A 26144-nucleotide genomic window follows, 5' to 3' on the forward strand; every position below is an offset into this window, starting at 1 on the left:
TTGAACCATTTAGATAAAATAATATTCAGGTGTTAGAGTTGTCAAATTATAGACCTAAATTGTCAAAGTCTAGAAATAACCCAATCAGAATAAGGCAAGACTTCAAAATTGATGTTCAAAGATGACCTTTGTTCAATTCCAATGACCTTGAGTTATTTTGATAAGAAGAATGGGCAAGAATTGTAGTCTCCGGATAAACAAAACTGGGACATCCTTCCTTTTTCTCTCTTGCACTTAATGATTATGCAATATTTTATGTTAACTTATCACATAGACTCTAATGATATACACTTGGGGTTGTAGCTGTAATCTAACAAAATGTAGTTTCAAGGGATACTTTTGAAATTCAACAAATCTTAAGTCATTGGCGGAAGGTTTTTGTTTCTTTTCTTACTTTGTTAATTTTGTTTTGCAATATTTGTTGTGGAAATGATTACAACAAAATCAGCCACCCTCACGCAATTCTAAACATATTAAAGACACACTCTCAGACATTTTCAATTATTATTTGTTGTTGAAAAAGAAAGACCAACTCCCATTTTGTGGGTATAATCAATCAATCAATCAATCAATCAATCAATCAATCAATCAATCAATCAATCTTAACTTATAGAGCACCTCACACATCTATGATGTGAATAAATGAACCTGTACTTTTTTATGTTGTGTTTGGATTATGTGTCTTGACCTATCTTTATGTTTCACACTACATGTAAATCATCTCATTTGTGCTGTATAGTCCAATATCATTCAACAGTTCAATTTGTTTAAAGAAAATCAGAGAGATCATGAGTTACCATTACATTATGGTGACAGATCTTGCCTTAAAGATGCCATCAGTTTCACTTGCAAATACCAAATTATTTAAATATGTACAATATCACCTTTTGAGTGTCTCTTTCTAAAGATGAACTTAGATAAGTGTTGCGACATGATCGTCTTTCACATTCAGTAACATTTCCTTTAGGATGCCAGCTTAATGAAAACCTCAAATTAACACACAGAAACAAAAACATTCCCACTGTCGCTCTTTATTTATTTGTTTATAATCCTATTAGATTACACAGTGATCTAATAATCATAGTGATCCATGCTAACCATGCACAAACAAGGTCTACTGTGATCGCCTAATGTCAGTTGACCATGATTCAGTCGTGTCGTGGTACAAGCAGTCCTGGATATGTTTTGGAAAGTATTTTTGTTTATTTTTTCACCTTCCTAATGTAGGTATTAGTCAGAACGCTCATCTTTACAAAATGATGCTTGAATGTGCAAAACAATGCATATGCAATGATTATGCTATATATGTTCTCACCTGGGTAATGTCACATTATCTTTTTTGGTACACAGTGCACAAGCTGCTCAAATAACCAGAAAGCCTGGAGTGTTTTTCCCAGCAAAACATTACACCTCGCACACTCACATACTTGTCGAAATTGAAAGAAAAAGACATGAAATCCATCGACCGATCCTTGTCAAGGATTTTTCTGAAACTTCCTTTACAAATATGACAAATAAGATCTGCAATGGTTGATTATCTTATCATTTGCTGAAGCAGAATGGGTGTTGTTGTTGGATTGGACACTTTGTTTGTCCAAAGCTGCAGGAGAAAATGTATAAGATGATTCACAAACCAACATTCATGCTACACTTCAGTTCAACCGAATCATCTGTTTATTCTGGATGTCAGATCTCCTAAAAATGTGTCTGATGAAGCAAGTTGCTGCAACAGAAATCTTTTTGAAATGACATTAAGTTGTTAAGCAGTCAGAATTTTAGATAGTTTTTTTAATGACTCTTAAATAAAGACAACCTAGTTTGATTATTGAACATTCTCACATGTAAATTAACCTGCTTACCCAGAAAAAATAGCAATGTGTCATTGTTTGTCTGACAAGTGGGGCTAAATCTATTTGGACAGCCATCATTTGTCCCCGTCACATGCGCTTAGCAAGTCCTGTCATTCAGGGAGTTATTTCAGAAATTGAACAGTTCTTTGATTCAGTTACACAGGGCGAGGAAGAGAAATGGTTCAACCAGTTTTGGGTGGATTCTTACTTTCAATCAATTATACATGCATGACTAACACAACTTGACAGAGAAGCACATTTCCCACCAACTTGGTGTTTTAGGAAGCTGGTAGCGTTTAAAATGCAGCTAGAATAGGCTTTGATGATTCGATATTACAGCTGAAGTTGAATAGAAATCTATGCGATTCTTATCAAGCTAATGCAAGAAAGTAATCTTGTGTTTTCTTCTTTTTGTTTTAATCAGAAACCTGATATTTCATTATTTTTTTTATTTTTTTTGGAGCGAAGGGGGCATTGTTTCCTGCTTTGTCACACCTATAAACACATTTGAGTCACCCTACATTTGTTTGCCTTTTAATCTTACCCTCCTGTCAAAAAAAAAGGTAAAAAACAAAGCAACTGGACTTGTTTTCCGTAGTTGTTTTTTACTTTTTTTTGGAATGACCATGACCTGGATGACTGAGAATCTTCACCAGCATACTTGTCCTCCAGCCAACGTCACAAGAAAACATTCACAGTTCGTTTCACAAGCTCCCTCGTTGTGCATTTTTCAGTCAGTCTCTATGGCTCGATTTCCATAACTACAATCACTCATTTACAAAGTCAGAGAAGAAAGAGGAGACAAGCAGGGGAAGGAAGAGATGACAGACTACTGGACGCTAAGTTTGTTTGAGGAAGGGGTTGTGATTGTGAGCCCTACGAGCTTTGAGTCTGACATTGGACTGACAACCCCCCGTATCAGGTTCTTGTTGCAGTCGCCTATGGTGTTCTCGGAGGGGAGCTTTGCATTCGTGACACTTCCTGTCAGGTCCATCAGGTCCTTAAGAGCCTGGTTGTGGCTCGTGAAGCCCTGCTGGGTTTCATTATCTGGCGAGTACTCGGGGATGGATATCAGAGGCTGGACCTTTGAAGCTGGACTGAAACACATAGGGAGACAAAAAAAATAGACTGTACACTTTAAATTCTTCATTTCACCTGAGGCCATCTACATTTTGTGTCACGTTACAATGAAAAGACTAAATGTATTTTATTGGGATTTTATGTGATAGACCAACACAGTGGGAATTAAATTAAGAACTGGTTTTATTTTTCCTTTTTCTTTTGTTAAAACATTCTGATGAGTCTAGCATTTATTTGTATTAAGCCCCGTTTGCTCTGACACACCTGAAAAAAATCTACTGATTTTGTGTGTAGGCTTCAGCATTTGTCAGAAAGCATCATCAAAGAGGCCAAAGAACACAGCAGACAAGCCAGGAATGAAGTGGATGAGATGGTTAGAGTGAGGCTATCAAACGATATCCTCTGCCACTGTCCATCATCTGAAAATGGCAAGAGCTTGGCACAGATGCAAAGCAACAAAAATATGTCCATCCACCTAAACTGACAGACCATGGAATAATCCATGGTTACACCGGAGGAGCTGCAGACATCCACAGCTCAGGTGGGATAATCTGTTCGCATCATAACTTTTAGTCACCCAGTCATTCATCTGGCTTTTATAGTAGATTGGCAGAAAGAAAGCTGAACCAAGTCGTTATCTAAAAAAGGAAGAAAAAAAAGTACGGTGCAACTGCACCTGTGCAACTGTGAAGACACAGTCAGCCAAGAGGCCTACAGTAGCTATTGAGGAGCTGAAGCGATCTTCAGCTCAGGTGGGAAAATCCGTTGAGCGGGAAATGATTTGTTGTGCACTTGACAAATCTGGGTGTTATGGAAGACAGCCATTGTAGAAAGATAGACACAAGAAAGCATGTTTGTGTTTTTTTAAAAGGCCGTCCAGGAGACGCAGGAACAATGTGGAGGAAGGGGGTCTAGTCAGATGAGACCAAAATTGGCCCACAGGCAAAATGCAACACTGCACATCACCCTGAACACATAATCCCCAAGGTGGCACCTTGGGGATTATGTGTTGGCAGGGTCATGCTGTGAGGATTCTTTTTTTTTTTTCAACGTGGACAAGGAAGCTGGTCGTAGATGAGCCAATAAAATAAGCTAAATAGAGGAATAATGGAACTAAACCTGTTAGAGCCTGTAGAAGAGTTGGGACTGGGCAATAGTTTCAGCAGGACAACAACCCAATCATGCAGCAAGAGTTGCAATAGAATTTTGCTCAAAGCATATCCATTGTTAGAATAGCCCACTCTAAGTCCAGATCTAAATCCAATTGAGAATCTGTGGCAAGGCTTGAAAACCGACGCTGACGGATGAACTTCATCCAATCTGACGAGCTTGAGCCATTTTGTGCGGAAGAAATGGGCAAAATGTTCAGTCTCCAGATGTGCAACGTTGGCTTGAGTTGGTCTATAGCATAAAACCATAACAAAACGCATCGAAGTTGGTGATTCCAACACAGGACAAGTGGAAAAGTTCAGGGATTATCACTACTTCTGCACGGTACTGTATGTGAGGACTCACCTGATGTCCATCGATTGCACATCATTGCTGGATCCTGTTCTTTTCACATCTGCCGGCTCTACCTTGATGACTGGAGATGATGAACGTCTCTCTGTTAGCGCCGTCAGGGAGGCTCTACCAACTCCGTCATCTGGCCCGTCTTTAACCCTTCCTTCAGCTGAGACTGACACATTTCTTTGCCGTTTGCTCCCTTCAGTGTCTGGATTGCTGCATGTCGAGGCACCCCCTTCACCCTTCACTGCTCCATTCCTCGCAGCCGGCTCAGTAATCTCTTTGTGTACTCGAGTGGTGACTTTGACGTTGGATCTGTACTGCATGTTCAGATTCAGCTCCATCTCTCTCCCCTGCTGCTTGAACGCGTTTACCTCTTTGCTGAGTCGGCTGCCGCTGTTCTCTTCGCCGCTGTGTCTTTTCTCAGGTCTCTTTTCGGGAACACCGTGTGTCTGCGTGACCGGGTGACTGTTGTTTTGAACTTGCTTACTCTTCCCACTGTCCGTCTGGGCTGCTACTTTCTTGAGGGGAACACCTTCCTTTGTCTCAACCTGCACTGCGTTCCGCTCTGTTATCTGAAACTCAACCTTTTTGCTCGCCTGCTTGATGACAGGAGCTTTGGGACTTGCATCCTCTGTGAAAAATACAAAAACAGTACAGTGGACTTGAAATGTCCCTTTGTCATGACTGGGTACTCGTCTGAGTTTGGATAGAAGACACGAAGGTGGCCACAATTATGGAGAAGGCAGGGATCAAAAATAACCTGTTTTTTTTTTTTACATCGTAAAACTCAACACTCAATTACAGCGTTAAGTTGAACATTGCAGCACAGCCCCCTGCTCTGTGCTGCCAAAAAAATTTCCAAGGGCATTTACAAGAGCAGCCTAGTTTCACTGTCAGCTCCCATGGTACCGCTCTGCAGTGTGGGATGTCCAATCAGCACCGAGGCAGAAAAACGACTCCTTCACTGCTGCCTCTTCCCCACAGGGGGCCACAGTTTGGACACGGCATGCACGGTTATTAGGCAAGGAGCTTTAGGTGTATGTTACTATTCTTGTATTCAAATTAAAGAATACAGAAGACAGGTCATTTAAAATGCCACTCTTTCCACCTTTTAAGGTGAGATATAACACATTTCGACTGAAACGCAAACAAATGTGTTGATAGAAGAAAGTGACAGTGTGCACATGCTTAGTCTAATACCTTATTTAAGCACATTTAGATTCGATTGAAACATGGAATGTTATTTTGTAGGAGTTCATAAGATTTAGCAATATTTTTTTTTTCCATTCTGCCATTTGAAAGTTCTCCAAATCTCTAAGACTGAGTACACGTCTTTTCGACAATTCTCTTCAAATAACCCCACGTATGGTATGTTCTTTCAGATTTACTTCTAAACTCTAGCTAGCCCGTTCCAAATCTTCCATTTTGGTGAAGCCTTTTTTTTTATATGTGACTGCTGTAAAATAAATCTCCTCAACCTGTTTTTTTTTTTTTTTTTTTACCCAAATTTGAAATTGTCAATCTTGATCCAAAACTCAGCTCCATCTGAAGAAAACATATTATAGAGCATGATGCTGCTACCACCATGTTTTGCTGAAGGTACGGTGTTGTTTTGTTGTCAATTCCATTTTTATAGCATATTTTAAAACCAACCAAAGAGCTTCACAAGATTAAAAAGCACTAGAGATAAGAAAAAAGGTAGTATAAAATAAACTATACCGTAATCAATGAAATTGAAGATCAATGGTCATGATTTGTGTAGTTTTTCTGTCACGTAAAGCAAATCTTTTGTAACTGTAGGCCAAAAATTCCAGTTTGGTTTCTACAGATAATAAAACGTTCTCCAACAAGGTTCGTGTTGATTTCAACCAGACCTGGAAGTAAATTCTTCCATCTCACATCCTCGTGTCTTTGTGATGTTCTACTGTATCATATTTTCTCCAGTTACTGAAAAGGATGTTCCGTGAGCCATGGATTACATGTTTTTTTTTGCAGATTTTGTTTTGTATCCTTCCCCTGAATGATCATTTTATACAAAGAAATTTGTTTGATCTTTGAAAGTTCTGCCGTTATCTAAATAATTCAACTGAGCAAACGTCAAGAACATCCTACTTGGACAGCCAAGCTTTTCATTTGGTTCAGCAGATTTGCTGTTAAATTATTGGAGACAGATCGCTGGAATTTAATCAAAAGGTGTATTGATTAAACAACCTGGTTGTTTTGCATGTTTATCATTATGACCTGCTCCTGGACTACTGATTAATAAAGGGTGTGGTGTCAAGTCAAACATTATAATTTCATATAATTAAAAACAGCCTTAATCCATAGTTCTCACTCTGCCTACAGTAGTACTAAGATTACATTTTGGCATTAATTATTTGCAAAGTAAATACAAATGAAGTGACTTAGGGTACTGGATGTCAAAGAACCAGACAGAAAAAATCCTGCTGGCTATCTATGCTCTGTTCTACTTATCCCCAAAGCTTAAACTTGGATAAACTAGGAATGACTTCAACCCTTTTTAAACTGTGTTCCAGTTCTAAATTTGTGAACAAGTTGGTAATTCATGTTTAGTGATCAGATTAACTACTATTAGTTACGTCTTTTTATTCTGTACATTCACTGAACATATGGTATGTAGTGTTTGAATGTAAAACGTTTGAACCGCTGCAGTTTTCGACTGGACTTTTCACTAAGATCTAAGGCAGCCATTTTGGATTTTGAGGTCAGGGTCGGCAACCCCCATCCAACCCCCACCCCCACCCCCACCCCGCTTTTCCAACTTCTGAGAACCTTTCTCTTGATCTATCCAACTTCCAAAGTTGTAACATTTGAGTAAAAGTTCTTCAACAAAACTTCAACAAGTTAAGCGGTGCCAGTTAAACTTTTTTTTTAGCCCTTTTCAACCCCTGGTGAAAAGACACAAGCCACTGAACAGTGCTGCATCCTGTTGTACTGTAATGTTTTAAATGTGTTTTTCAAGCTAGTTTTACTCTACTAACTACTGTTTCAAACTAATGCCCTAAAATCTTGTTCAATATATTACATTCATTACCAATGAAAGAAGACAAAACCCTTCTCTGAACAATGTTTAAGAGGCTGTGGCTGCTTATGATTGCAAAGAGATCAAGAAACAGAACATACACTGAACTAATATAAACTAAATTGACTATTGAAAGCATATTTTATTTTATTGTAATAACTATGTTAAAAAAAAGCCTAATAACTGTGCATAATGAATTAATCTTGCTGAATGCAATTTGCAGTCTGCATGCAAAGTTATTCTTTGTAAAATAAGTAAAATGCACGGCCCGGAGCACAAAAAAAATATGACCGTTCTTTTTTTATTTTGTATGTCATGTTTTGCACATTCCCCTGAAGAACCAAAGCCAAAGCTTCAGAAGTTGCTGCCATCTGCGAGGTTTAGGACAATCCAACTCAGAGAAATTAAGATTGCTGTTGCACATGCTTAAGATTTGCTGATAAGAAAAATGAAATCAGAAACCACACATGCCCTGTTTGCATTTTTACAGCAGCAAGGCATACAGCCAAGGGGGCGTCATAAGCATGGACAGCAAGCAAACTTAAAAACGTCTCCAGGCTGACCGAACGCGTACTAACCTGGTGGTGAGACTGGCTTTGTCAACACCTGCTCCTCCATCTGATTCATTGCACCACAGAGACAATGAGGACACAAAACCAAAGAGTCACCAATACTAAAATTTAATAATCATAGCAAAAACAGAAAGTCAAGCGGTCGATCAAAGGAAATTACGGGGGGAAAAATGGCTTGGCTGCACAATCAGCAGGTGCTAAAGGCCTCTCACAGTACCTTCATGTCAGCTTCACCCTTCCTGGTTCTCTTCATGATCTCCTCAATTCTCTGCAAAACATAATGATAATAACAACGATCATGTTTATTCGCCATTGCAATTTTTATCCCCTGTATTCAACCCATCCCATGGGGAGCAGAGGGCTCCCCTCAAATCTGTTGGATTTGATCTAGGGGAACTTACAGCCTTCCTAGGACAAAAGTGCCCTGTTTAAACTAGGCCACCACTCCCCCATGAATGCATATTTACTTTCCAACTATTGAATCAGGATATTTACATTGGATTTAGTTTTTCTCCTTTCCGGGGGGGTAATTGTATGAAAGTGAACCTTTTTTCTGAGTTGCCGCTCCTCCTCTTCCTGTTGCGCCTGCAGTTCCCTGCCTTGCCGCTGACGCTCCGCATCCTCTTGAGCCTGGACCTTGGCTTTTTCTTTCTGTTCGTAACGGGAGACGAGTGGATTTGTTGTGAAAGATGTAATAAATGTGCAATATCATCATGATTTATATTACACCAGTAAAATCTACAAATTAAAAAAACAAAAACAGTGACTTTCAAAAGTTTTTCATACCCTGTACACTTTTTAAGATTTTGCCTGCAAATGTGGCTTTTATGGAGAACTGGCAAGAAGGAAGCCTTTGTTTGAAAGAAACCCACAAGCCATGTAGGAGCTCACAGCAAACGTTGAAAGACGACGATCTGGTCAGATGACACCAAAATATAAATGTGTTTCGGGCACTAACACAGAACATCACTCATTTGTCACCATTCCTATGTGGAAATGTGGTCTGTTTTCAGCAGGTACAAGGACGCTGGACAGGGGTGTTATAAATTTACCATTTACCAAGGTTGTTTTGAAAATGAATGGAGCGAAATATACATGCAGGGCAATCCTGGAGAAAAAAAAAAAAAAAACACCAAAAACTTTTTAGAGGTTGCAGAAGAAAACTCTTCAGCGGGACAATGACCCGGGACACAAAGCCAGAGCTGCGATTGAATGGTTAAGATCAAAGCACGTTCATGAATTAGAACGGCCCAGTCAAAGTTCAGACCTAAATCCAGTCAAAAAATGATGGAGTTTGGGGTGTTTCACAAAGAAAAATGGGAAACAATTTCATCGGCGTTTGGAGGTTCAAAGCTGGCAGTGACACACCCCAAAAAATTAGTTCTAGCTGTAAAGGTGGTTCCACCACTTTTTGACCCAGAGTGGCTGAATACAAAGGCACACCACAATTTTCAGAACTTTTTTCCCCCTCGGCATCATCTTATCCGTTGAGCTACTTTGTGCTTGTCTGCAATAAAATCAATTCAGGATTTGTGGCTTTAACTTGACAAAACGTTGAAGAGGTCGATGGGTGTGAATATATTTAAAAAGGCAATCAGCTGAAGCGATATTGTGACTGACCTCTGCCTCAGTTTGGATCTGCTGCGGTTCCTCCGTCCTTTTGTCCTCCTCTGGTTTCAGCCTGTGGTGGTCCATGTTGTTCTGTCTCACCTCGTCTTGTTGTGCCTTCGCCTCTTGCCGCTGTCGCTCCTGAGCAAGCTGCTTCCTTTGTTCCTCTTCCCTCAATCTAACCAAAGTGTTCGACATTATTACCAGCATTCTTTTCCAAACTACTTAGTAAAGATCCTTTGGTGTATTAGTCTTTCATTTAACAGCCCCCTGCGGCTAAAATGAGGGGACCGTAATACAGTCAAGGACAAAAAAAAAGTCTATTTTTACAAGTTTAGTCCACAAAGACTCTCTCCGTCCTTTGATCGGTTGAGCTTTTCTACTGAGGAGCTGTTTGGGGATTCACCTTTTCTCTTGCTCTTGTTCCTGCTTCTTCTCCTCCAGTTCTTTCTGGGCTCGAGCCTGACGCCTGCGCTCTGCCAGCAGCCTCGTAGCCTCCTCTGCATTAGTTGTGCCGGCTGCCCCTTTTCCCGTGGAGGACGTGATCGTCACAGACTCTGCGAAACACGGGAAAGATGTTGCAAAGGTCACTCAACTAAATGTGTATAGGCATGAAACTGTAATGAATTTTTCACTGGAATCTAGCTTTACCCTTGTCTCCACTCTCTCCATTGACTAGAAGCCGTCTCTCCGCGGAATCCATTCTGGAGAAGGTTTGGTTCCTTCTGTCAGGCGAATGATTTTTCTCAGGCGTGTCTCTGTTGGGCTTCTTCTCAAAGTGGCCTTGTGAAGACGGGTTTAGGTTTTTGGCGTCTGCACTGGCTTTTGCCGTTGGCTCGGCTTTGGATTGCTCGCTCTTTTTCCCCAGCTTCTTATCTTCCCCTTTGCTGTCATCGCTTGTGTTTGGGTGACGTCTGATTGGAGAATGGTGGTACTGAGGAGAACCGGTGGGAGACTGGGCACGCATCTTAGGCACTAGTCTGCACAAAGAGAGATGCATGACTTTAGAAATTGAATACTGGACCTGCTGACTTTTCATTTCCGCAACAAATACCCTTACCTGGAGGCGGAAGGGGAGGTCAGCTGCTTAGTTACACTTGCTGGGGATTCAGCTCTTCTCAGTGGGGATCCACAACCTGGGGATGCGGTTCTTCTTTCTCGGCGTAGGCGCTCTTTCTGAAAACAGGGTTTCACAGGGTTTTCAAAGCAATATTCACCCACGTGCGGATCCTCTTGCGTATGTGAAGGTCAGACCTTTGGGGTGCTCGGCGTGGACTGGGAGCCTCCCTGAAGTCCAGTTCTGTTGGGAGCTGCAGGATTGAGTGCGTTGTAGAAAGGCGACCTGTGAGGGCTGCAGGGTGCTGCACAACAGCAAACATGTTTAAATCAGGAATTATGACTATAGTAAAGACAAAAAGGTTTTTGAATAGTGTAAAATGAACTCAACAGAATGTTTAGTTGTGCAGAATATTTTTTAGAGATGCTATTGTGATATAAAATTAAAGGACTTTTGGCAAATAGGCTGATGTCTGGGATTTAAATGGAACAGGGATATACTACTGAACCAGCTATTAACACACACCATATAAAAAACACTGTCTATCACAATCCACAAGAGTTTTAGTTTTGGTTTTCTTTTGTGTTCCTTTCGAATCATCTCTGGGTTACTGTTAGAAAAGGTCTTGACACGTTCAGATGATGTTTAGGTTCTTGTTTTATTATTTATTATCTTCTTTCAGTGATGCATTTTGGTTTATTCTCTGATGTTAGTTTCAGACCTTTCCCCTTTTGGTTTGTGAGTATTTCAGTCTTAGTTTTGCTCCCTTTGTGTTTGATGATGTCCCTCCCTCCGTTTCCCTGCTTTTTTTTTTTTTACTGTAAAAGCTGTTCCACGTTTCATCTGATGATCTCACTTGGTTCCTTTTTTCCATTTCCACCTCTGCCTCAGTTTTTAACCTAATTTGTCTTTTTTCTTGTTGGATTCTTCTGTTATACTCTACCCATGCTTCATGTCTCACGGTTCCCCTTATAGGTGTTTCTGTTATTATGCAAAAGTCTGCACTTGCCAGTTATTTGCTACGCTTGGACCCTTTACTGACCTGCAAACATGGCAATCTGACATTAAAGTAAAGTAAACTTTGCCTATTTCAGATCATTAGAGTGATCATAACCATTTATATTTGTTAAATACCAGAATAAAGTGAAAGACATCTTATTATTGTTTATTACTTTCTTGAATTTTAGACATTTGACAGCTGTATGACTTGGTTTAAATGTTTTGCTGGTCCTACAAACTTCTCACAGTCGTTCCCTGAAATTTAGGCTGATTCCTCCAGACAGAACTGGTTGAACTGAGTCAGGTTGTGATTAAACCACCTTGTAACTAATTTGGTGGTATATTTAGGGTCCTTCCTCATTTAAAAGATCCATTTGTGCCGGGGCTCTCACTTCCTGACTGATGTCTTCAGATGTCACTTCAATATTTCTACATACAGTTCTTTCCTCATCTGTTTAGTGAAGTGCACCAGTCCCTCCTGCAGCAGAACACCTCCACAACATCAAACTTCATCGTCTACATACTTCAAAGTTGGGATTGTGTTGTCTCACTTTTGAGTTTCCCCTTTTTTTCCCCCGCTAATTTTAGCAGTGGTAATCATAGCTAAACAATAACAGGTCTTTGAACAATAGAAGGTCTTTGTCACTGAGTGCATTTGCAAACTGCAGTTGGACTGTTTAAGTCGTCTCTGGAGTAATGGCTTCTTCCTCACTGAATGGTCTTTCAGTCCATGTCTGTACAGGACTCGTTTCGCTGTGTATAGTGACTCTCTCTTACCAGCTTGAGCCAGCATCTTCACAAAGTCTTTTGCCTTTGTTTGGGGGGGGTCAATCGCACATGTCACATCAAAGCAACTTCATCTCTGGGACAACCAGCCTGTCTTCTTTGTGGACAGAATGCTGTCTGGACATTGTCTTGTTTATATTTGTGTCTAATTATCTGAAGAGATGGATGAGACACCCTCATGGATATGGAAATTTGACCCAATAATAAATCAGCCTTGTAGGAGACCTGAAATTCTCCATTTAAAATCTTGGCTGATTACTTTTAGGAAAGTACCGTGTTTCAGGTGTTGCCTTAAAAGACACCCAAAAGTGTGCCTCCAACTACCTGCAATGTGGTGAATTAATGTCGCAAAGCCATAAAATATTTATGCGCATATAAATCAAATTGTAGGTAAGCCTCTGGCTCAGAAGACTTTTTTTTAAATTCTCTGAATAACTCTCTCTCTCATAATAGTCTGGCATTTAGTGAGCAGATATCGTTTTGTTAATCCTAAGTGACCTAAAAACAGTAATTTAATGTCAGACAGTGAGTGCAAAATCTATCTAGTCCAGAGTCGTGTGCCCTCTCTTATGGCCTCCTCTCCTCGGCTCACCCCACTGGTTCTCTGTAAGTGTCAGCATTGTGATTGTTGAATGAAAAGGGTTCTTTCTTCGTAAACATCTCAAATTTGCTTCAGATAACACAGTCCTTTAGAAATTGTTAGAGATGCCAGTAGGTCTGGCACTGGTGATTTTGATGAGGATGATCTCTCCTTAACCCTGGATTCCCCTCCCCCTCCCCCCAACTGAATATCCATCTATCCATTACCCTTACCTGCTTATCTGTGCAAGGTTGCAGGGGAACTTGCATTTGTAATGGTTTGTCAACGCCAAATGTACCTACTTTTTTTCAAGTAACAGAAATAGACTGCCACGCTTACAACATTGAAAGCAAATACAAATGCAAAGCTCAAAAACTTGCTGCAAAAAGCACAGTCACAAAAATGCAGGCTCTAAATATAGGCTTCATTGTATGATGCTAGAAATAGCCTTTCTGACATCCTTTGTAACCCCCCGATATAAGGGAAATCTCTGTGGAGTGCCGGAGTCATCTCACCGGGCTAACAAGATCTGGATCTATTTTAGTGCACATATTTTTTTATTCTAGGTCATACGCAACTTATCTGGTCATATCTCTGTGCTTATCTCTGCGGCGCAGCCAAAGTCAGCACCACTTAGCTGCTGTCATTTTCTAACCCTAATCCCAGGTTATTAAAATTAATTAGAATACAAAAAGATGAAACAAACGCTCCAAACTCTTCAACAAACCCCAGAATTTCTCCCCATTGAGATTTCCAATCCACCCTGATCCAATTGTCTTTGGCATGTTTCTAATTACTGACAGGATGACTAAGATAGGAAAACTAATCCAGAGCCTGACTTTTAAGCGCTCAGTGCAGAGTTTTAGTCATCGAAAGCATATGTTTACTAGAGCAAATAATCTGAACGTTGGAGATGAAATAAAAGCGGACAGCAGGTTCCCCCCTCCAGCATTTATAAAGCAGCTGATGAAGGTCCGTTTTCTTATTGTTATTAATCCTGCAAGTTGGTGTACTTGCAAATGTACACCAATACACAACGGAATGGGTATGAGGTCATGGACGATCCTCCGAGTGAAATCGGTCGATAGGGTTGCCTGTGCAAAAGGTCAGCTCACATTAAGGCCAGGAACTTAGAGCGAATGTTGATCAGCGAATGATTCTGATTTTAACGTCTGCCCATTTATTTGAATCGCTAGGACTTGTGACCAAGTTACTCCTCATTTCTTCTAACTCAGAGATGGAGACTTCTGCAGACTGAGGGTACAGATTATTCACACATGTACAGTGTCTTGCAAAAGTATTCATACCCTTTAAAATGCTGCCATTTAACAGCTGCATAAGCTGCAATGTTTTATCCCCCTGGCACTGCGTTTATGTGAAGTAGTGCAAAATTGTAAAGCCAAAGAAAAACAATCAATGGTTTCAACATTTGTTTTACAAATCAAAATCTTAAAAAACATACCATCTGTATTTAGATTCAGGCGTAGGTTTTGACTGAGCCATTTTGATACACGCCTGGATCTAAATAATTATATTGTGGCTCTGTATACACTACAGTAAAGGTTTAGGGCTGCTGTCCTCTAAAAGGCTTTTCTTTCTTCCTTGACTGACCTGAATTTAGCTTGAGTGGGACTTCTTAAAGCTTTCTCTCTGCTGCTATTCTATACTAGCCAGATTTTTGATTGGGTGGCTAAAAATGCTATCCTGTCAACAGATTCTCCCACCTGAGCTGTGGATGTCTGCAGCTCCTCCAGAGCAACCATGGCTGCTTTCCCTGGCCTGTCTGTCCAGGTCGACGGACATTTTTTGGTCACTTTGCAATTATGCCAGACTCTTGCCATCTTTAGATGATGGAGTGTAAAGTCCTCATTGAGATTTTTCAAAGACTGGGATATTGTTTGATGCTTAACCCTGTTTTGAACTGTTCAGCTGCTTTCTCCCTGACCTATCTGCTTGGCTCCCTGGTCTTCACAGAGCAGCTGTATTTGTTGATTACATTACACAAGCGGGCTTTTGAAGGGTGTTTAGTTGCACTGGATTTTAAATAGCAGTGCCAGATTAAAGGAGGAAGAAAAAAAGTATATTATACAGAAACTTGAGCCGGTAATGGGACAAAATGTAAAAAAAAAAAAAAAAAAAAAATCCCAGGGTGTGAATACTTTTGGTCCAGCGTGATATCAAGTCACAAACCACAACAAATAGAAGCCAATTCTTCCTGCAGCGCAGGAAGCGTTTGTCATTTTGAGCTCCTGTTTCAGGGCTAGAAACCGACATGGTCACACAGACACTGACACTGTTGGATGAACACGAGGGAGGCGCGTTTGGGAGGGTACGGGCGGGGGCTTAACTTTACCAGATCCGCTGACAGCTGGATGGGGGGAGGCAATGCCATGGGAAAAGGCGGAGGCAGCAGAGAAAGGGAGTGGGGCATTCTCACAGTCACCTATAGGCAGCAAGCGGAGCAGAGCAGAGCAGAGCAAACAGAGCATTATGAACAGTTTCTCTGACCACGTTTCTCATCCAGCTGTGGAGAATGAGGGGGAATCAGCAAACCAGCGGGGATGTGGAGATGCAGAGTGAACCGAAACAATGTGAGGTTTGTCCGCCACATGAGTTTGGAAAAGTCTTACAGTGATGAACTGGGTGACAGTGGAGAAGTGAGAGAGAATGAAGTCAGTGATAATAGAAAATGATCCTTGGGTTATGTTGACAATTACATGACTTATTCACAGAGGTTCGAAGCATGATTTCTACAAATGGGGAGGAGACCCCCATGCAGACGTGTAATTGCCAAAGGCCTCGCTGGGAAAAGACATACAGGTGGGTAAAAAAAGTGCTGAAAGGGTTAAAGTTTTTCTCCTGGAGTCATTGACATTTGGTAGAAACCCAGTGAACGCAAACAGTTAGTTGACAAATGAAGTTATGAGTAAAACATTAGAATGACACACGGAATAAGTATTGAACACATGTTGGAGAGGATAAGCACAAAGGCATAGTAGTAAAAAAAAACAGCTGATACCTCTCAGTACTTGGAAAGCAATCAATATCATCTGGTTTATAATTAATCGATGGCATAGAAAAACCACCAAAGTATTGAAAAGAATGTAGCTATTGGTAAAAGCAAAGAAACATTTACATAAAATTGCTAAATATTGAGAAAAAAATACAAATGGTAATGGCTCAAACTGCCTTTCTAACCTCTTGTATACTCAAGGGAGGGCCATTGGAGCCACAGTCTGAAATTGGAAAGAATATTTTATTTCACTGCAAACCAACAACAGCCAGGGGCCCATTTCTAAGAGAGGAGTCAAAAGCATAATCCAATGAGTTGTCCAAGAGCCAGGGAGAACTTGCAAAGAGCTTCAGAATGACCTGAATATAGCAGCTAGAACTTTTCCCATGAAAACACTAAGTGATCCAACAACTTAAAAAAGCCCACTATGCAAATTCACCGCACAAGGCTCCACTAGTGAAGGAAAGTGTGTTGAAGCTTGGTTAAAGCTTCAACATGCTTAAGGTTTTGCAGTGGAGGATTTGGACAAGATGTTTAAATACTGGGAGAATTTAGTCTGGTCAAATATATATTTGGGTATTTGTTTGCTGTCTAGTTAGTTATATTTTGTTACGTTAATAGTCTTGTTAGATCATTATTTTATGTTTGACTTTCATTAACTTGGTTTCCATTCTATTATTTATATTATTAGTGTATTCTGATTGTGATAGATTTAGTTAGCTTATGGCCACTATTATTTCTGTAGTTCTGTTCATTCTGAGTTTAGTTAACATCAGAACAAATCTACAGGGGGTGGGGGGTGGGGGAGGAGGGGTGGGGGTGGGGGTGGGGGGGTTATGTTTGTTTCATGGGGGCAAAAAAAAAAATTATTAAACCAGGAAAAACTGAGCAAAATGTGATCATTTAATATGTTAGGTGAGCCACAGAGCCACTTGTGTCTCTGGAACTGCAGGTTGCAGACCCCTTACAACTGTTACGCTATCTCACAACGGCTGCAGCTAAAAGTGAAATACGTTAATTTTAAAATTATTATTAAAATAAAAATGTAAAGGTCAAAAATTAAATGGGCACAAGGGACCAACCAGTTCCGATTTCTTTTCCAGCCCATATCATCATAACAAACTGATTCAGTATTATGTCTTCAGTACAGGGGCACTGACCCCCGTTGGCCCCTGTCTAGAACCGCCCATGGTTAACATCCTTGTCTGGCCCATTATCTCATTCTCCATTTAGACTCTGCTCTCCTTCTGCTCCTGCCAGATCACCGTCCCTCCTGTTCCAGCAGCTGATTGTTTCACGCCGTTCGCCTGTGCCCAATTATCCACCCACTGTTTTCCCTCTTCCCCTTTAAGTTCTGCTCCCTCTGTCAGACACATTGTAAGGTCCTCCATCTTCCTTCGTCACGCTACTCTGCGATTCTGTTTCCTGCGACTCCTCATTAGATTTTCATCATCTTCAACCTGTGACTCCTGAGCTCGTGTCTGTGTACTGGTCCACCCACAACAAACCTGACACCCGACTTGTATTCAGTTCAAAACGTGTGCAAAGAAATGAAGATCAGAGTGACCAGGAAGGACCCCCAGAACCTCCAAGATGTGAGGAAAGTATGTGTGAAAGAACGGCTTAAAATACCACCTGAGCATTCAGTAACTGGTTCCAGTACCAGGAAAACAAAAAAAAAAACTTTTTCACAATGTATCTAATACATTTATGTGCAATACCTATTCCCTGTGTTATTCCAATGTTTTGCTCATAACATCCTTTGTGGACTAATTGGCCGTGATTTCACTGTTCACATGGATTCCAGCAGTTTTTGTCGCCATCTAGCGTGAAATCCCGAATCGAAGCCCCCATTAAAAATATTTAAACAGAGAAAAACATTTACATGTTCACTACTTATTTTACCCTAGTGTTTACTACTTTGTTCATTCAAACTTCACCAAGCAGGAATGCGATGGTCACAGCTCTCGTTAACACATGCACAATGCTGTGTCTGCATGCTAAAAAAGCCTTAAGCTAATTTCCAATGTTATTGCTGCTGCATAATCTTACACTGACAATTTTAGAAACATCCAACCTTTCATTTCATTATATCTAGGGGGAGACATCCCACAGGGTCATGGGTCCTCTCCTATGTTCTCATCACTCTTTCTGGGAGATTTTAGATTTAGTGTCAGGCTGAACCACTGCTGTGTTGATTCGGTCACAAGTCTTGAATATGTCTCCAGCCTAAATAAAAAAAAAAATTAAATGCCAGAGATCTTGAGTTGACCTTTATTCAAAATGTCTTCGCAGGATACTTAGCAAGACCCTTTGACAAGAAACAGGCCTACAGTATCACAGATCCTCCATCATGCCTAACGACGGGCATGAGGTGCTTTCCTACTTATTTATACGTTGTTTCAGACCAGACCTATAGTTTCAGGGTTTTGTCAACAAGATCCATCTTAGTCTCATTTTACTAAAGCACACAGCACTGTTTAAGAAAATCCACACATTTACATTTTGAACCCTAGAACAGAAAAGGCCTTCCTCTCAAACAGGAAGTTGGCATGTAAGTAGCATCCAATGGTTGATATGAAGACCTAGAAACCCGAGGATGCTTGTCTTTGCTGTGGTTCTGTAACACGGAACAATTTAGATAATCCTCCTTGCCCAGCCTTGTTTGGAACAGTTTAATTTCTTTTAAGCTTTGCCGTTCATTGTCTGACCGCGGCTGTGAGGTGGTTCAGGTGAGCAGCTAGTCACTTGTAGCCGCTTATGACGATCATCACAGTTCCAGCTTTCACTGGAATCACAATGCCCTTGTCTGTCCCCTTTTGAATAGCGGCAAAGACAAACAGGCTTCTGTGGACTGAAAATCTCTAGACGCTCTGATCAATGCAAAGAATAAGGTGTAAGTTTAAAGAAATCTTTCAGTCATAATAATTTTGAATTAATTGCTAACTGTGTCTGTAAGTGTCACATGCATGATTTAAAAAAAAAAATAGCTCTTAACGTGGGAATTTTCATCTCTCCAATAAATGTATGCAAAGGTTGGATTTTTCCAAATTTTTCAGGGTGAGATTTTGCTACATAAGGCTTCAAGGCTTGTATGCGCATGTTTAGTAAGAGTCAGTGAAGTGTGGAGGGCAGAACAACCTGTGTTTGCGTCTGAACCCTCGCTTCCTACCTGCTCCCGGAGAGTAACCCCTTCCCCAGCGCTTCGTTCTCTGCTCCAGCTGAAGGCTCCTCTCCAGAGAACGTTTCATGAGGGCCTCAAGCCGCTCCTGCAAGTCACATGGATAAACTCATTTTGTTTAAATTCACCTCACCTTGCATTGGATGTCACTGTTCTGAAATAGCAGCAGCTTTTATTCCAAGCATTACAAACTGAGGAGCCTAAATGAAATTAAAACATTAAATCCAACATGTGTTTAGTGTCTGATAGTACGCAGTGTCAAGGTCTGGAAATCTAACTTTTAGCCTCCAAATGCTTAAATCGTCTGACCCTCTCCTCCTCGAGCTGCTGCCTCCTCTTCTCCTCCACCGCAGCTCTGCGGAGCTCCTCTTTCTGCCTCTGCTCCTCCAGCCGTCTCCAGCGCTCCTCCACGGTGCGCTCATACTGCAGCTGAGCCCTGCGCTCCTTCTCCCTGATCAGCTGCTCCCTGGCGGCTGGAAGAGACACAGGTTTACCCAGGGGGTGGAAAGCCCTTGTGGGTTTTAAATGTTCATCTGCTAATGATTTCCACAAAGGGTCATGAAACCGTTGACTATTTTGTCTTTCTTTTAAATCTAGTAACAGTTTAAATTACGTCATGTCAGTCTGCCCCAGAGCAGCTGTGGCTACTAACGTAGCTCACCACCGTCAGGGTGTGAATGTGTGCGTGATTGACTGATTGTTGCGTAAAATGCCAAGATAGTGTGGCAGGTGAAAGACGAAAGTTGATAATAGATCAATAGATTAATCCCAAACATTCTGCATCTTAAGGTGATGTAACTTTTATAAACCCTAAAACAAATCTTACAGAACGGAAACTTTCAGCATTGGGTCCTCTTTAGCTCGTGCCTTCCAAGCAGCTAATTTGCACTTGATCAAAGTTCAGCTGTCTGAGAAGGATTCTCTTGACTGTTTCCTTTTTGCATCTTTTAAGAAATAGTTTGCAGAGGTTACAAGACATAAAAGGAGAAAGAAAACATTCAGGGCAAAACAGTGAGATTACAGAAACTTTCTTTCTTTTTTGGAAATTCAGCAGCTGAAGCTGCAGGACTTTTTTTTTACTGGTAGTTTAATAATAATCTTTATTGTGTTTGCAACATACATTCCAATGAAATTTGTTCTCTGGGGTTAAGGGTCTTACTCAGGGACCCAGAGTGCAGTCTGTGGGAGATGAAACTCAGAACCTCCGGGACCCAAGCGCAATGTTCTAACCAGTAAACCACTTGACTTCAGTTTTCTGTTTTTTTCCCCCCATCGGCACTAAGGTGAAGGCGTGAAAGCCTTTCCTTCTGTAAGAATAACTGACTTAATTTAATTATCACAGTGGGTCCTGTGATAATTCTGAGGATGTTCTTGTAAGTTTAGAACTAAATCTCAAAATTTGTGACATTTGTTAACGATCTGAGAGATTTGGCAAACTTTTGCAAGATGATTTGTTTGAGTTTTAGCTTCATTGTTCAGTATGTTTGTCGCTTTTAAGGTTTAAAACGACTTACCCCTTCACAAAAACCTGGCTTTTGTTGCAGGGATGGGTTTTTTTTAGCACCACTGTAATCTGCACTTTCTAGCTTTACCAAGTTTCATTTTGCCTGTCTGTCTACACTCTATTTTAAATCACCAAGACACAAATCCTTGTCACAAAGGGGCGACCACTGGAGCTGCAGGATTATCTCCTAGTCGAAGACCTACTTCTTTCAGATCGCTCTGTGTCGCTCTCAGACCTTCCGCAGTGCCACAGCCCATCATATCAGAAACCAAGTGAACTCTAAATGAATCCTCTACAGACAACAAGAGCTCACATATAGTCCACTGGTGACCACAGAGATTATATCAAGACCAAACTTTACACCGAAAGCCGTGAGCAAAAGCAAAAACAGGAGAAGGACCTACCGAGGCTTCTCTCCCTCTCCTCCCGTCTCTCTTTGGCTAAACGCATCCTGTCATCGGTCTTCATGTAGCCCTCCTGACCTGAAGGATTAGTCAGGATGTCAGTAAAAGTAGGCAAAACCGAAGCAGGACTGGCCTTGTCAGGGAAGGAAGACTCACTTTGTTTCCCTCCGTGGTTGTTACTCGTTAGATGTGAGGGGGATGCATGTCCGTTCATGTGTGGCCTCTTCTCTGCGTTAGATGGAGCTGGAATTAAATCAAAACAGCCGCCTGGGGGTTAGGAGTGCATTCTCTCATTGTCCTGAAAAGGAGCTGAGCACTGAGCTGCAGCACTGCTTTCCTACCAGCAGGGGGGGGGGTGGATTTAACCCTGCATGGGACTAATCTGTGTTAAATGCATTGTTGCAAAAACGCTTTATGTCAAGCAGGAACTGCAACACCAGGCGGAAGGGATGTGCTCATTAGTTCACATATGCTGACCTTCGATCGTTGTTGGAGCTGCTGAGTTGTAGCCAACTCCTGATATAACACTGTAACCCTACATCATAGCGTCCAAGAACCTTCTAGAAATGGGACAGTAGTCCAAATCCCTGTATTTCAAAGCACTCTCATCCAGGTGATGTCACTTGGCAGGAAAGTGGGATTCATGTGGCTGAATCAGCGGAGAGGGAGAGACGATCACTCACTCGTTTTTCCCGTCCGAACAGGAGAGCTGTGACCGTTTGTCGGAGATTTCTTGTCAGGAAGTAGCGTAATGGATGGTGGTGCCATCTTCTCACCTAATGCACAATGAAAGGAGAGTTGGCGGAGCTTTGAGGCGCACACAAAAGGCTGAATTTCATGCATTAACAAGAGGATGTGCTCTAGACTGGAGCTGTAGAGGCGAGCTGCGTGTGGAAGGTGAGGGTGAGCCAACGTTCAGGGCAAACAGACGAAGGAAATGTGACATTTTACCTCACCGTAACGTGACAGGTGCCTGTTTTAAGACTTGGTGTTTTCAAAAATAAAAAAATAAAGATGTCCATAATATCATTTTTATAACTGAAAGTCCTTTTGATGAGATGTAACATCTCAAGTGAGAGAGAGATCAGAGTTTTATTTTGGTATTTGGAGCATAAAACAACACAAACTGTTGCTGTGCACTGCCAGTCAGCAGGCTGAGACATGGCCCAAATTCTAGGGTTTGCAAATGTTTCTGTTGTCAAAAAACATTCAAGATATGGAGACTAAAGGAGGTCCAACCATATGTCTTATTAAGGTAATGTTGTTTTAAAGGCTTTTAACCAGCTAATATCAGCTTCTTCTACCCGTTTTGTTATGTAAAAGCACAGAGGCAAGTGGTAAATAATTTTGTGCGATAACCACATGAAAACCACTTCTAAAACTGAAAAATAAGGCTACTTTATATTTTCCCTTGGGCCAATATATTAAAATGTATACAAAACAATATTTTTATTCATTTATTTTACGTTTATTTTTTTGTAAATACAGTGAAACTGGTATTTTTAATCTACATTATCATACTGCTGAAATCTCATGCCAATCACTCATATGCAGACACACAGAAAAAAAAAATCTTTAGCTGTTTTGGTCTAAAAGCTCATGAAGATACATAAACATGTGCTCTTAAATAATAAGTCAATGAAAATCTTAACACATCAGGCTGAATCGCATTAGTCTGCATGACAAACGCAGAATAAACTGCCATGTAAAACATTTAATCCTGCAAATTCACTGGGTCCATAGTTGCATCGCAGGCTGAACTGCTAACAGTGAGTCGCTTCATTCCATCAAGTGAATTACTTCGTTTACGGTCAGGAGTTAAATCTGGCACGCAACACTGACCGGATCCTACTGCAAATGCGCTTCAGCCTGTCTAATTTCAAAGCAATTGATTGGCTGAATTAAACCCCCTGATTATAGCGTTCATCACTTTTGCACACAAAAAAAAAACACATTTTATTGATGTTTCCAGAGGTCATGATGATAGCCATCAGGTGATGAATCGGGGGATCAGGAGGACAATGCCCACCACCCACACCCTATTTATTCATTAATTGAAATATCTGAGGTTTTATTTTTTTACAGTCTAGGACCTGTTAGTGTCTATCCATCTAAAACTAAATAATGAAACTCCTAAAAATCTACATGTGTTTAGTTTTGGTGCATCGTCCAACATTATCAAATGATGCTAAGGAGAGCATCTATTTTGCAGCTTCTTTGATTTCGCGCTTGACTAAATAGCCACAATGTGGACAAACTTGTGCTGGAAAGGGATCACTTTAAGGATTTCTGATTCTGGGTTTGTCAGGTCCACATTTCTACGTGGATGGAGCGAAAAACAAAGTCCTGACTTTTGATAAATACATATCAAAGGTTTTTGACATCACAAACCGTGTTTTATAAAATGTGTGCATTAGTTCTGTTCAGACTTTGTCTAATCTGGTTTTTGTCATTTTATAGCTGGAATCAACCTAATTTGGTAAAGAAAGGGGAATTGCTTACTTTGTTTTCGTTAATAGAATAAAGGCTCCACATGTTTGAAAACTGCCTCCTCCATTAGTCTAGAACAATTATGTGCAGGTCTGCCTAGTCTGGGTGTCATTTTCAAAACTAGGTGGGGGCAAAGCCAAAGGGGGGGAAAAAAATAAACAAATAAAAATAGTCTGTTCTAAAGTTTCATAAATAGGATAAAGGTTCCTCAAATCCGAAACACATTTTCTATAAACTGCAATGATTATAAAAGAATCCAGTTTATGCTGGACTGTTGTATCGGATTTTATACTGCTGCATATTAAAGGATAATGTCAATGAGCTGATAATGGTCAGGCCACCCCTTTGAAAATGTCCCAGGGTTGCCTCCGCTTTGAGGCCTGCATTATTTGCCACATAAACCAGCCGCACTGGAAGTTGAGGCAAAGGTTTTTAATTTATTTTATTTTATTTGCTTTAGAGCCTAAATCATGGCTGCCATTCTCACTCCATTCATCTTTTTTCAGTTGACTTTATTCTGTAGAAGAAGTGAAAAGGACCAATCTCTTCTCATTACATCCAATTTGATCACTGGCCTGCAGGGAAATGCCCCCTCCTTCAGGGTGGGGAGGGTGGAAGCTGACTTAACAAAGTGAAAGATTAATCCTCATCGAGCTTAATATTTTCCCAGCCTCCAGTCATCACATTATTGTTACACAGAGAATAATCCACCATGGCCATGCTATGTTTATGGGGAGTCATGTGTTTCTTCTCGCCGTGTTTGAACCCCTATAATGAAGTGAATCGCATTGTCTCCAATGATCGGCTGCTTGGCGTGGATTAAAACGGGGGGGGGGGGGGGGGGGGGGGGGGGGGAAGAAAAAAAAACAAAGAAACACAGAGAAGCATCACTTTTCTTTCAGCGTGTTTATGAATTAATTCATCCTGGGCAGGTTTGTGACAGACAAAAGCACCGAGATCTGGACAACAAAACGGAGAAGTGCAGACATCACATAAAGCTGGGGCAGATCAGTTGCGTCATCCATGAGTCTGCTATTAATCCCGGTGTAAACACAAAAACAGCGCCGTTTCAAACCTGCCCCCCCAAAAAAACAAACCCGTGGTGAAGCTCACCTGTCACTGCGAGGCATGACGCGTTGCTTTTCGCCATGGATTTTTAGCCGCGGTCTGAGCGAGGACACAAAGAAACGATCGGCTTGGCTGTTGTCCCACCAAATGCGTCCGCAGTGATGCTGATGCAGGGACCCGCTGTCCCTCCGAGAGAACAGCCGCAAGCCGGCTCCAGAAGCGAGAGCGGCCGCGGCGGACAAAGACAGCAACTAAAGAGGGCTGAAGGTCGTTAGAAAAGGCTGGGAGGACGAGGATGAGGGGGATCGATGCTGCCGGAGGATGGAGCGCATGCGATCGGGTTTTGGAGCAGCCAGCCGTGCGTCGCAGCGTGAGCGCGCAGCACGTTGCGCGGAGCACGCAGCTCAGCTGGGTCCAACTCGACAGCCGTAAACAGCGCAGAATGCGCAAGCAATGTTCAAGCAAGTACAACATTGTGGAAATGTCAGCTAGCAGGTGAAATCACTATTTGAAACGAATATTAATCACATAGGGATGTTTTCAATTCTTTATTTCTGTTGGTTAGGATTTCAAGCTTCAGCTACAGCAGAATATCATATCAGATTAATGAAAACCTTTATAAAAGGAAATGTGGGCTTTGTGTAAAACGAGTGTAATTCCTGCTTAAAGGTTGTTATTTTCAAAAGGTAGTTTTATTCTGACAATTGACATCGTCGGAATACAATGAACTGCATATTAACTAAATTATGACGAAAAGGTTCGTTACACATAATATGAACAGAATAATTACATAAAGGTTCTGTTAAATCCTGCATAACCAGGGTGAGGGTGACTGGCAATCGTTTATTAGACACCAAGAAAAACCGCTAAAGGTATCAGACAAGCTGATTATTCTGAAAAGGCTGTTTGTAAGCACATAAATAGAAAATGTCAGCCTGTTCGTGTCTAGATCAAATGCGATTATACCCTGCATCAAATCGTTCTGTTGCCGCATAAGGCTCTTCTAAAGATGATGTACAAGAAAGCCCACAAACAGTTTCTTGAAGACAAGAAGAGTGATGGTGGAAAATAACAGCGGTCACACAATACTGACCCATGATCGGGGACCAATGTGGACATTTTCACTTTGGCGTGTACTCACTTTTGTTGCCACAACGAGTCTAAAGTTAAGCTGTTCACTAATGTAATTCCGTACAAGTGTCATAGCTTTAGAGTTGTCCAATTAAAAGATCCAAATAAGCTTTATTGTCCATGCTTGTGTGCACAATCAAGGAATTTAAACATCCACCAAAATGTGACGGGTGCGCTCACCTGTGATCGCCACTGGATAAATAATTTCAACAAAGCAAACGGAGATAAAGTAAAGGCGGCCGATGGCGGCAGCAGCGGTTAATCTGGTG

At 41.1% G+C, this 26144-nt stretch overlaps 1 protein-coding gene across 2 annotated transcripts; it reads right to left on the reverse strand.

Moving 5' to 3' along the window:
* Positions 1-1041: 1041 nt before the first annotated feature.
* map7d2a (MAP7 domain containing 2a) lies at positions 1042-25155 on the reverse strand. 2 transcript variants are annotated; one of them, XM_036143169.1, is made up of 17 exons: positions 24790-25154; positions 21870-21962; positions 21343-21429; positions 21187-21264; positions 19588-19751; positions 19270-19366; positions 15438-15527; positions 10917-11023; positions 10723-10838; positions 10314-10642; positions 10069-10219; positions 9675-9840; positions 8601-8705; positions 8272-8322; positions 8061-8100; positions 4446-5070; positions 1044-2947 (listed from the first exon to the last, which is right to left on the reverse strand). In XM_036143169.1, the coding sequence occupies exons 1-17, from the start codon at positions 24824-24826 to the stop codon at positions 2680-2682; spliced, it is 2604 nt and encodes an 867-aa protein (XP_035999062.1). In that variant the 5' UTR covers positions 24827-25154; the 3' UTR covers positions 1044-2679. The 2 variants fall into 2 exon arrangements, with proteins under 2 accessions (XP_035999063.1, XP_035999062.1); XM_036143170.1 differs by lacking the exon at positions 15438-15527 and having other exon boundaries at positions 1042-2947; positions 24790-25155.
* Between the last annotated feature and the right edge of the window lie 989 nt (positions 25156-26144).

The sequence above is a fragment of the Fundulus heteroclitus genome, chromosome 11, assembly GCF_011125445.2.
Source record: "Fundulus heteroclitus isolate FHET01 chromosome 11, MU-UCD_Fhet_4.1, whole genome shotgun sequence".
NCBI classification, from domain to species: Eukaryota; Metazoa; Chordata; class Actinopteri; order Cyprinodontiformes; family Fundulidae; genus Fundulus; species Fundulus heteroclitus.

What these genes read in the sequence shown, in the direction of transcription:
- map7d2a (XM_036143169.1), bottom strand. Translation starts at nt 24,826, where the DNA reads ATGGCGAAAAGCAACGCGTCATGCCTCGCAGTGACAG. An exon ending in GGAGAGGGAGAGAAGCCTCG is followed by an intron (nt 19,752 to 21,186) that starts GTAGGTCCTTCT and finishes TGTCTCTTCCAG; the next exon opens with CCGCCAGGGAGCAGCTGATC. An exon ending in TCCAGCTGTCAGCGGATCTG is followed by an intron (nt 11,024 to 15,437) that starts GTAAAGTTAAGC and finishes GCTGTTGTGCAG; the next exon opens with CACCCTGCAGCCCTCACAGG.